This window comes from Micropterus dolomieu, linkage group LG23 (genome assembly GCF_021292245.1).
Source record: "Micropterus dolomieu isolate WLL.071019.BEF.003 ecotype Adirondacks linkage group LG23, ASM2129224v1, whole genome shotgun sequence".
Lineage (NCBI taxonomy): Eukaryota > Metazoa > Chordata > Actinopteri > Centrarchiformes > Centrarchidae > Micropterus > Micropterus dolomieu.
In genome coordinates this window covers 2453436-2464854 of record NC_060172.1, presented here as the reverse complement: position 1 = coordinate 2464854, position 11419 = coordinate 2453436, and the positions used below count along the sequence as shown (strand labels likewise).

The following is an 11419-nucleotide window of genomic DNA, read 5'->3' as shown; positions in this document are numbered from 1 at the left end:
AAATCCTGGAAAAGCTTTTTACAGAAAGACTTGACAGTTTCATGGAAACACACGAGCTTCTAGTTGACAGTCAATCCGGATTCTGGACAGATCAACATCTTTGGCACTAATGGAGCTAACTGAGGAAATCAAAGTACACAGACAAGAAGAAACATGTAGAGGGAATTTTCAACGCTTTAAAGAAAGCATCTGAGCCCATAAATCATGACATTTTATTCCATAAACTAGAGAGGGATGGTATCAGAGGGGTTGGGTTGGACTGGCTGAGCAGCTGCTTCAGAAACTGCTGAACACAAATCTACACACATGAACATAAAGTGTGGTGTAGCGCAGGGATCTGTCTCAGGTCCAAAGCTTTTCATCATTTACATCAATGATATATGGAAAGTATCAAACAAACCCTCAAATCACACAAATCCTGTTCAATGCAAGAACTCATCTACAAAACCTGTTGAATGAAAGGCAGGGTGGGTATAAACTGAGAGAAGAAGTAAAGTTTATAAAGGCCAAATAAGAACAAGTCTAAAAAGTCTGTGCATCACTATCTGTGGGGGGAGTTTGTGGAATGGTTTGGAGCAGCTGCTAAAACAGAGCACAGACATTAAAAAGTTGAAACAGTTGTATAAAAAGACTTTATTAAAAAGATGTGAGGATGAAGAGGGGTGAGTGTGTGTTACTATACTGACTGTAATGGGATGGCTGATTATAGGATGATGCTTTGTTTGCTGCAGAATGTAAAACAGCTGCTGGGTGTTTATAATAATGTATATTTGTTATCTTGCTATGAATATATAATATATAATGATAAACACACTGAGTCTGTTTTAGTTCAGTTCATCTCTTAAAACCACCTTAAACCTCCTGTGTTCAGTTTAAGGTGGAATTCTGACTGAAAGTGAGACTTTATGGGGTAAAAGGCTGAATTTGCTCCTTTAAAGATGCAATAATTCATTTGACCACTTGTTGTCAGCAGAAGCAACCTGAAAACACCTGAACACACCTTCACCTGTTCAGGTGAGACGCCACAGTCAAACTAACTTTACTCACATCACAATGAAACTTTACAAGCTGAAAGGAAACTGGAAGAGAAGCTTTTTTTGAATTACAATTCTTTATGTTTTTGATGTTTTATCCCTTTCATGCATGACGTCCACTACAGAGGACAGATATTTGGAAGCCATTTGGAGCCATTTAAGTTGTAGCACCATGTCACATCACATACGATGTCACAATTTACATGTCATTTTGAAATTCAAAATATGGGAGGGAAGTGTAGACTCACCAAGTACCTCAGCAATAACTGTAAAATCATTTTAGTCTCAGAAAACTAAAAAACTAATTTCTAACTAAACAGGATGTTAGAAAAACTTTTATCCAGATTTAAATTATGTATTTCTTGACTGAAAATACATCTGTCCACTCCAGTGGACGTTCTGCACCAATATTGAGTCCCACTAAATCACTTTTGATGCCGTTGATGCAGCAGACACATTAAAAATCAAATATATTGGGGAAAAAGATTTATAGGCAGAGTTTTGACTTGTTTAAAAGTAAAAACAAACTGATTTAATAATATGCCTTATCACACAAATCCATTTTCCAGCACATTGATAAGAGTCAGATGGATTTTTGTTGTTTTATTGTGATAATAAACCAAATGTTCAGACATTTACAGAACGCTTTATCAAAATATAGTTTTTACATGGATTTATTCAAAATAAACCACCTGTAGGAGCCACAAATATTTGCATCTTCACATCTTGATTTGTAATTTGCACACTTCATTGGCACTTGGGTGGTGGGTGTGTATGTGGGTGTGTATGACGTAGTTAGAAGCAGGTGCACTCACCTGTTCACCTCACCTGGCTGCAGTGATCATGGGGGTAGGGTCATTTTAGATCTTTAATGGTGCATGTTGACTTGTCTTGCTCTGGCCTTTTCTTTGCACAGACGTATGGAAACAGCTGTTAAGTGGAACTGTTGTGCATCGTTGTGAAATAGAAAATAAATGGATTGTTAGAAATGTGGTGGAGTCTCATCAGTTTTCTCCATGTTCAGCCTCTCACGGCTTGTTTTCCCTTTATCGACAGTCGGCTGTAACACCACTCATCTGTGGGAAGGAGCCTTTTATTCTACATGTTTATAGATAAAATGAGAATTATAAGATATTTTGCTATAAGAAAAATGACTTGGCGTACAGGAAACGTGTCATTGTTAGAAAATGGCTGTTTTAAAGCAACAACAACACACTGAGCATAAAATGACTGTTTGTCACATGAACACATCTTTTATAGATATTGGCCATATTTGGACCAGCTAACATTGTGCTCTAGAAAACAAGCTTAAAACAATATATGATTCAATAGGAAGAGTTTTAAAAAGACCAGTCGAACTTCGAAGGTCGATGTTAACAAAGATAAAATTAGGGGATCTGCAGTTGACGGACTTATAATATATATATATGTATAAAATAGACAAATAATAATGTTTATATATATTATTCATAGATATATTTATCAGCAATTTTTAGAGTTTTCAAAATGTGTCAAATATAATGTGGAAATAACTGCAATTCTCCATCAATCTACAAGGTGGAGCTGCAACAGAAAGCAAAGCAGAAAAGTCGATTTAAATAAGAGTTAATCTGCAGTTCTGTTGTCAGAAACAGAACTAATCTGCAGAGGCTCTTTGGGTTCAGAACATCTGAACGAATTAAAAACAGACAGAATCAGGTCCAGGTGGAGGAGGTGTCTGAGTGTGCAGCAGAAGGAGTGGAGGAGTCTCAGTGTGTCTGCAGAGACTGTGTAGAAGGACAGAGCAGCAGCAGAGCAGTCCAGATCCACTGATGATACTCTGTCACATCCAGAGGAACACACAGGGAGGATGGTGGACTTGACTCTTGTGTCTGACTGTGACTCAGAGCAGTTCAGACTGCAGCACTGTTGGGATTCCTCTGTCAGTCACTGCTGGATGAAGCTCTCCTCTCCACTCTACCTCCCAGTAACATGGCCCAGTCAGAGCCTCTCCACACACAAGCTGATGCTGCTGCTTCAACCTCTCTGGATCATCAGGACACAGCTGATCCTCTCTCAACACCACCACCTTTCTGATCCCTCACACTCTTACAGAGACCACCCCCAGCTGATGAGAGAAGAAGACAGCAGAAGTCATAAATCAGAGTTAACAGAGACTCCCTTTGGCCTAGACTGCAGGGAGACTTCCCATGATGCACTGAGCTCCTCTCTCCTTCTCTCTCTCTCCATCTGGATGCATTCTTATCCCATTACTTTGGGCATTAGGTCTGTTTACTCTGCAGGTTTCACTCAAGTACACAGTGGAAATAAAGTGCTGAGAGTCCCTGAACGCATCATGACTGCAGAGACAGAGAGATATTCACTGCTCACTGTAATGATGGATTTACTGCTGTTAGGGCTCAAAGCTGTTAAAAACCAGCGGCTCAGTCACATTTGAATATTTCATCTACTTTTGAAATATTACAGGACAAATCTGGAGTCTGTTCTAAAAACATTTGGACCAAACTAAAGACACACGGACAGATATGATGTTAAAGGGGCATTATGTAGTTTCCACCGTCCACTAGCGGTGTGGTTCTAAGATTGCAACCGGGTGTGTTCTAATACGCGTGCTCGCTTGAACTCATGAGCGAGCATAATACGAAACACAACTGCTTTCATACAGAAATCCTGCAATAAACACAGGAACACCAGCATGCCGGTGTTCTGACGATCTATGCTGCCTTGTCGAAAAATGCTACCGTAGCACAAATCGACAGCAGAGTCTATCGAGTCGCTCTGCCCTATCGAAAAATGCTACCTTATGTGTTCCCTTTTTCAATCCCATAAAGGTATAACTGTCACAGTATGACATCTTCTGTTTTTTGATTATATTATAACATAATTTCAGGGGTAGCGTATTCTGATAGACTAAGATCCCCTATCAAATAATGCTCCCACCACAGAATCATTTTATATTGCACCACTACTCACTCCATGTATACTGTACGGAGATGGGGAGCATGTTGAAATACTATATTATGACATCTTTATTTAAGATATCAGGGGTAGCGTATTCTGATAGACTAATAATGATTTTTTACACAGGATAGTAACATGGGTCGTGTTAGTTGTTGAAGTAATATGGAAAGTGACTTTGCACCGGATAACATTAGCAACTGCTCGGCGGTAGCCGGCGAGCTAACATTACTTTCTCTGTGTTTCTCCAGCTTTACTAATGCTCACTTTGTTCTTACTCGACATCATCTGAACCTGTTTGGTCTGATGGGCTTCAGCACATAAAACTTTATTGTTGTTTTGTATCCTTACACTGGAGCCTGTGTTTCGTTGTGAGCCAGTTGTTTGATGGTGTTAGTGGACTGCATGTCGTTAGCTGCCATGTTGTCGCTGTCGTACAAGAGAGGCTCGGGAGCGTGCACAGCGCTGAATCCGACCCGGATACCTCACATTACATATAGCCCCTTTAAAGGCCCTACAAAGACTGATCAGCTGTGGTTACTGGACTTCAGCAGAGGTTCTGGTCTGTAGAAAGACCACAAGGTTACTAATTACTAATTGTAATAATGGTTCTCTGAAATAAGAGCCAGTGATTTGCAGGCTTCAGTCAGACTGATCTCGGAGCTGTGACAAAGATGAACTGATCAGTAGTTTAGTGTTGAAATGAGAGAACAAACACTCTGAGATCAGATTTGATGGTCCGACAGTTTGATGAATGAGGACCACTGTCTCTATACATCTTGAGATGCCGTCAGCTGGAATCCAGCTTTATTTCCTGGAGACATGAACACAACAACAACAGTCGTCTTCACATCAACTCAAACACATGATCACTGCCTGTTCTCTCTCTCTCTCTGTCTTTCTGTCCAATCCTGAAGCCTGTCACCATTCTCCTCTCACAGCTTCACTGAGGAAAGCAGCCGCTGAGAAGGTTGGAGGTTTACAGGAAATACTGGATCTCTGCTTTGATACTAACTGTGTTTAGTACAATACTGCTGAAACCAGCATGAGTCCAACCCTCTACTGACCTCAGAGTCTCCAGTCTGCAGTGTGGACTCTCCTTCAGATCAGACAGCAGCTTCACTCCTGAATCCTGAAGGTAGTTGTATCTCAGCTCCAGCTCTCTCAGATGGGAGGGGTTGGACTTCAGAGCTGAGGCCAGAGAAGCACAGCTGATCTCTGACAACCTGCAGTCTCTCAATCTGAATAAAGAATAAATGATGGAGATAAAAATCCATTTCTAATCCAATCAGATGAACATTAAATGAAATATTTCTACTTCAACAAGTAAACTTGATCAGTTTAAAACAAATATTAGTTCAGAGGATATTCTGTATACAGATGTGACCAAAATTTGAGATATTAATTTACTTTAACGACTAACAGCGGACATTTTCTACAGTTTCTTTAAGACACGAGTCTTTGTGACTGCAGACTAAATTTAGTACAAGAAACATGAAAATATGAACAAAAGGACATTTACAACTTTATGGATGGAAGTTATGTATGAAGAGAAATTAGCTTCAATTGTTAATTAAACATATCAGATCTACAATAGTAACAGAGAGTCAGTGAACTGACCTCAGAGTCTCCAGTCTGCAGTGTGGACTCTCCAGAAAACCACACAGCAGCTTCACTCCTGAATCCTGCAGCTTGTTGTTACTCAGCTCCAGCTCTCTCAGATGGGAGGGGTTGGACTTCAGAGCTGAGGCCAGAGAAGCACAGCTGATCTTTGACAAATTGCAGCGCCACAATCTGAATAAAGAATAAATGATGTAACTTTAGAAGACAATGTTCCTGCTTGAAATCATTCAGTGTTTAATAATCTGTAATCAGAGCTGAAGAAGGTTTAGAATGTAGAAGTTTAGAAAATGGAAACTCCAAACACCTGAACCCAACAGGATGCAGGTTCAAACAGTAAAATACAAAAAGGTAAAAAGAGCTCTCATTAATATTAATGACAACGTGCTGCTACTTCAATAAAGACGTAGTGACTTCAGCTCTTAAACTCTGCAGCTCCACCAGTGGCTCCATCTATACAAACTCATGCTGTGCAGCCAAACACAAAGAAAAACCCACAGAAACTGATTTAAGATTCCACTCAAGATACCAAAGTTTCCAAAGATGCCAAATATGTCAGGATGGACTTTGGGCAAATGTGAACAAAAGACATCTACAATATTTCTTTTAGGAATAGTGGAGTCATCAAATCAAAGCTTCTTCACTTTAAACTATTCAGTCATATAAGCATCATATAGCGTCAGAACAATGTTGGAAAAAACAAATACTGAATATATTTGTTATTGTCTGATAGTTGAAATGGAGATTATTATTTCTTCATTGAATTGATGTAGTTTTATTCTCATTTCCTTAAAACATGATATGGAACAGAAGTGTTAAGGTTTAGTGGAGGATTCAGAGGCGGACACAAGTTAGACGACAAACACACAATCAGATTTATTATAAAATGAAGCAGGGAAGGGAGCGAAAGGTTGTAGACGAAGCGGGGATCTCCAGACAGTGTGGGGCTTGGTAATGGCGTCCTTTAGTTCTGTTCAGGGTGGCGTGGCAGTTTGACACGCAGAGTTCAGGTAGGCAGGCGGGCAGTGGCAGGGCTGAAATCATGGCTGAAATCATGACTGAAACTACTCCAATCCTATTGCCGTTGCTAGAACGGTAGCGTGTGATGGCGTAACTGGAGGCGTATATAAGCACGCCGGCACACAGGACACATTAGCTCTTTGCTATGAAGCAAGGCACTCCAGGCGGGGTGAGGTGTGGCGGACCGACGCAGTGTCTCGTTCCCCTTCTCGGGGAACAAGGGTTACATACGTAACCCGAGACGTTCCCCTTCGAGGGAACTCTAACTGCGTCGGTGACGACACTATGGGAACGAGAATACCCACTATGCCACGCCGAAGCCTCCGCCTGCCCCCCAGCATGCAATTACCCGTAGGCACGACTAAGAGGAGAGTGCACGGGCGCCGGGTGCAGAAGGAAGGTCCAGACTGTAAAACCGGATGAAAGTGTTAGGAGTGGCCCAGCCAGCTGCCTCACACAAATCCTGGAGCGAAGCCCCTGCGAGGAGGGCCCTAGAGGCCGCCATGCCCCGAGTAGAGTGTGCCCTTACGGCCATAGGTGAAGGTAACCTGCACACCTGATAGGCCAGGGAAATAGTCTGAACGATCCAGTTGCTGATCGTGTGTTTGAAAGCGGAGAGCCCAGCCTTGGGGGACCCGAAACACACCAGCAACTGTTCTGCTTTCCTCCACCGGGAGGACCTCAGAGTGTAAATACTCAGCGCTCTGACCGGGCAGAGTAGATGAAGTCTCCCGTCCTCCGCCGTCACATGAGGTGGGGGATCAAACGCCTGCAGCACCATAGACCCTGCCAACCTGGACGGAACCTTAGGGAACCTTAGGGACATAGCCCGAACAGTGGTGCAGGATGGCTCTGACCCTCCCTGGGGCAAACTCCAGGCATTGAGGAGAAACCTAAAGTGCCTGGAGATCCCCCACCCTCCTCAGAGAGGTGATAGCGAGGAGAAAGGCCATCTTAAGGGTCAGGTGCTTGGCCTCAGCTGACTCCAGGGGTTCGAAGGGGGCCTCAGCCAGCGCTTCGAGAACCACTGCCAGTAGTAGTAGTAGTAGAACGAGTCACAGGTCTCATCCTCCGGGCTCCACGGAGGAAGCGCACGACCAGTGGAAGCCTCCCCAGAGGCCCATCCCTCAGAGGGGTGTGGAACGCTGCCATGGCAGCCACATTCACCTTTGTGTGGTTGTACTTCTTTGTAGTCTCAAACATGCCAGAGTGCCTGCTGAAGAGAAAAAGCTAATGTGTCCGGTACGCCTCCAGTTACACCGTCACACGCTACCGTTCTAGCAACGGCAATAGGATTGGAGTAGTTTCATTCAAGATTTCAGCCCTGCCACGCCCAGAGGCGTTCCCATAGTGTCGTCAACCGACGCAGTTCGAGTTCCCTCGAAGGGGAACACTAGGAAATAGAAGGAGGCAAGACCTAATCATAACAAGAAGCTGAAAATCAGGAGTTTAAGAGGTTCAGTGAATTATCCAGTGGAGACTTTTCTTGTTATATTAAGCTTTTAAATGTAGAGCTCAACATTGCTCTGCCAAAGTCAATGGACTAAACCACTGAAGAAGAAGAGAGACTTTAGCATTAAGATCCTCAGTGTGGATCAGTATAATATCAGCCTTATATCTGCACTTTAGTGTCACCACAACATTCACATCATATTAATCTCAGCACAGAAGGAAAAAATGGTGTCTGACCTCAGAGTCTCCAGTCTACAGTCTGGGCTCTCCAGAAAACCACACAGCAGCTTCACTCCTGAATCCTGCAGCTTGTTTTCACTCAGGTCCAGCTCTCTCAGATGGGAGGGGTTGGATTTCAGAGCTGAGGCCAGAGAAGCACAGCTGATCTCTGACAAACTGCAGCTCTCCAATCTGAATAAAGAATAAATGATGGAGATAAAAATCAATTTCTAATCCAATCAGATGTGTTCAGGTTTTAAATGTGTAGATCAACATTACTATGTCAAATCTTTTCACTAAAATGAGTAGACAGACTTTGTCATTGTGTTATTGTGCATTACAAAGTAACGCGTTACTGTAATCAGATTACTTTTGTCTGTAACGCAGTAATGTAACGCATTACTGTTGATAACTTCAGTAATCAACTTACAGGTAGTAATAAAAAAATCATCGCGTTAATGCGTACTGGTTCTTGAACTATCCGCATAACGGGAGAAGAAAAATAAATCAAATGTCCCTTTTCATGTGTGTTTGTGTAACCCTTTTCTGACCTCACTTTTGACTTCAGCGCCAGTTCATGAGGACGCAGAAATTGTCAACACTGTCCAAATGTCAGCACAACATTCATACACCTATTCATGTCAACACAGATCAATAACATGCTGCTGATCTCAAGCCAGTCTGGATCCAAGTGGACCCAAGTCAGACATGTTGGTACTTTTGTTACTTTCATTCTCCTCTGTTTCTTCTAATTCAGAACAATCGTGTGACTTACTAAGACAGATGTTTTCTATAGAATTCCAAAATAAAAAGACTTTATGAAATGAATAAGACTTTAAGTGCAGTGCAGAGCTCTTTAACACCTGTCCCAGCAGTTCTGATGCTCATTTCAAAGCATCATCACCACAGTCATCTCCATCAAGACACAGCTGACTGACTGTGAGCTTCATCCTCAGTCGTCTTTAGAACTGGATCAACATGAATCCAGTTTAAGTTCAGACTAAATTCAGAGCTGTTGTGATTTGTGCTCAGACAAACTCAGAACACAAGAGAACTGAAGAAAATTTAAAACTTCTGTTATGGATTTAAATTTGGTAGATGGACAAGAGCAGAACACATGAATTGACCTCAGAGTCTTCAGTCTACAGTTTGGACTCTCCAGTCCAGCAGACAGCAGCTTCACTCCTGAATCCTGCAGGTCGTTGTCACTCAGGTCCAGCTCTCTCAGATGGGAGGGGTTGGACTTCAGAGCTGCAGCCACGACTTCACACTGAGTTTTTGAGAGTCCACAAAAGGAAAGTCTGTGATGACAGAGAATATAAAACTTAAAAATATAATAAAATCTGACACATTATTCTAAAAATAGACTCTGTGCATTTTGCATCACAAAGCACATTAAATTGAGCAGCTGCAACTCAGCTGCATGAAGGTGTTATCCGTCACTTCCTGTGTCCCCTTTGTGGCGCTCTAGAGCACTTGGTGATACGATTATAAATGAATATTGGCATGTAGATCTGTTCAGGGCGGGACAGTTATCAAGCATGTAAAGTTTTGTGCAGATGTGAGCATGTATCTTTACTGTAATACTGATGCTTCAGCTTTACGTCGCTTTACAGTGTTGATAATGGTACATTTGGACTTACAGAGCCTTTCTGCAGTTTCTCACAGCTGCAATCAGTCTCCGTCGTCCCTCCTCTGATGTGTTGTACTTCTGCAGGTCCAACTCATCCAGAACCTCCTCTGACATCTGCAGCATGTAGGCCAGAGCTGAGCAGTGGATCTCAGAGAGTTCCTTCTCTGATCTGTTCTCTGACTTCAGGAACTCTTGGATCTCCTGATGTACTGAGTGGTCGTTCATCTCCGTCAGACAGTGGAAGATGTTGATGCTTCTGTCAGGAGAGATCCAGTTCATGTTCATCTCCTTCAGGTTGTTGATGGCTCTCTGGATGATTTCTGGACTGTTGTCTGTCCGACCCAGCAGGCCTCCTAAGAGTCTCTGGTGGGACTCCAGAGAGAGGCCATGAAGGAAGCGAACAAACAGGTCCAGGTGGCCATTTTTACTTTCGAGAGATTTCTTCATGGAACTCCTCAGGAGGTCCTCCAGGCTTGGGTCATGCTCATCCTCACTGTCACTATCCAGACTATCCAGAAGGGATTGGTGGTAAGTTTGATATCGCCAGTCTGTAGGTTTTGAGTCCCTGTGTTTTTCACTGTGTTTTGTGAGGTATTTCCAGTCTTTCCACAGGAAGTCCTCCAGTCCCTTTTTGTTCCTGCTGGTGTAACAGTGGAACATGTAGACTGCAGCCAGAAACTCCTGAACGCTCAGATGAACAAAGCAGTAGACCGTTTTCTGGAAGATCACACTCTCTCTTTTGAAGATCTCTGTACAAACTCCTGAGTACACCGAGGCCTCTGTGACATCAAGACCACACTGCTCCAGGTCTTCTTGGTAGAACATGATGTTTCCTTTCTCCAGCTGTTTAAACGCCAGCCTCCCCAGCTTCAGAAGAACCTTCCTGTCAGCCTCCGTCAGCTCCTGTGGACTCGTCTCATGTCCCTCATCGTACTTCTGCTTCTTCCTCTTTATCTGAACCAGCAGGAAGTGTGAGTACAGGTCAGTCAGGGTCTTGGGCAGCTCTCCTCTCTGCTCTGTAGTCAACATGTGCTCCAGAACTGTAGCAGTGATCCAGCAGAAGACTGGGATTAGACACATGATGTGGAGGCTCCTGGAGGTCTTGATGTGTGAGATGATTCTGCTGGACAGCTCTTCATCACTGACTCTCCTCCTGAAGTACTCCTCCTTCTGGGCGTCAGTGAAGCCTCGTACTTCTGTTACCCTGCCAACACACGAAGGAGGGATCCGATTGGCCGCCGCAGGTCTGGAAGTTATCCAGACGAGAGCCGAGGGAAGCAGATTCCCCTCGATGAGGTTTGTCAGCAGCAGGTTGACTGATGACTTCTGTGTGACATCAGACACAACCTCACTGTTGTGGAAATCCAATGAAAGTCTGCTTTCATCCAGGCCGTCAAAGATGAACAACAGTTTCCAGACGGCGAGCTTCTCTGCTGGGACCTTCTGTAATGTTGGATGGAAAACATGGAGCAGCGTGAGGAGA

General features: G+C 43.2%; 1 protein-coding gene across 1 annotated transcript in view; it reads right to left on the bottom strand.

The window, feature by feature from the left end:
• Positions 1 to 4782: 4782 nt before the first annotated feature.
• LOC123962973 (protein NLRC3-like) overlaps positions 4783 to 11419 on the bottom strand; it is a 17098-nt gene continuing 10461 nt past the window's right edge. Inside the window, exons 6-11 of the mRNA XM_046039487.1 lie at positions 10535 to 11417; positions 9947 to 10423; positions 9431 to 9604; positions 8322 to 8495; positions 5613 to 5786; positions 4783 to 5233 (exon numbers count right to left, since the gene is read on the bottom strand). Of these exons, the coding sequence (XP_045895443.1) occupies positions 4972 to 5233; positions 5613 to 5786; positions 8322 to 8495; positions 9431 to 9604; positions 9947 to 10423; positions 10535 to 11417 (2144 nt within the window). The 3' untranslated portion in view covers positions 4783 to 4971. The remainder of the gene's footprint in view (positions 5234 to 5612; positions 5787 to 8321; positions 8496 to 9430; positions 9605 to 9946; positions 10424 to 10534; positions 11418 to 11419) is intronic.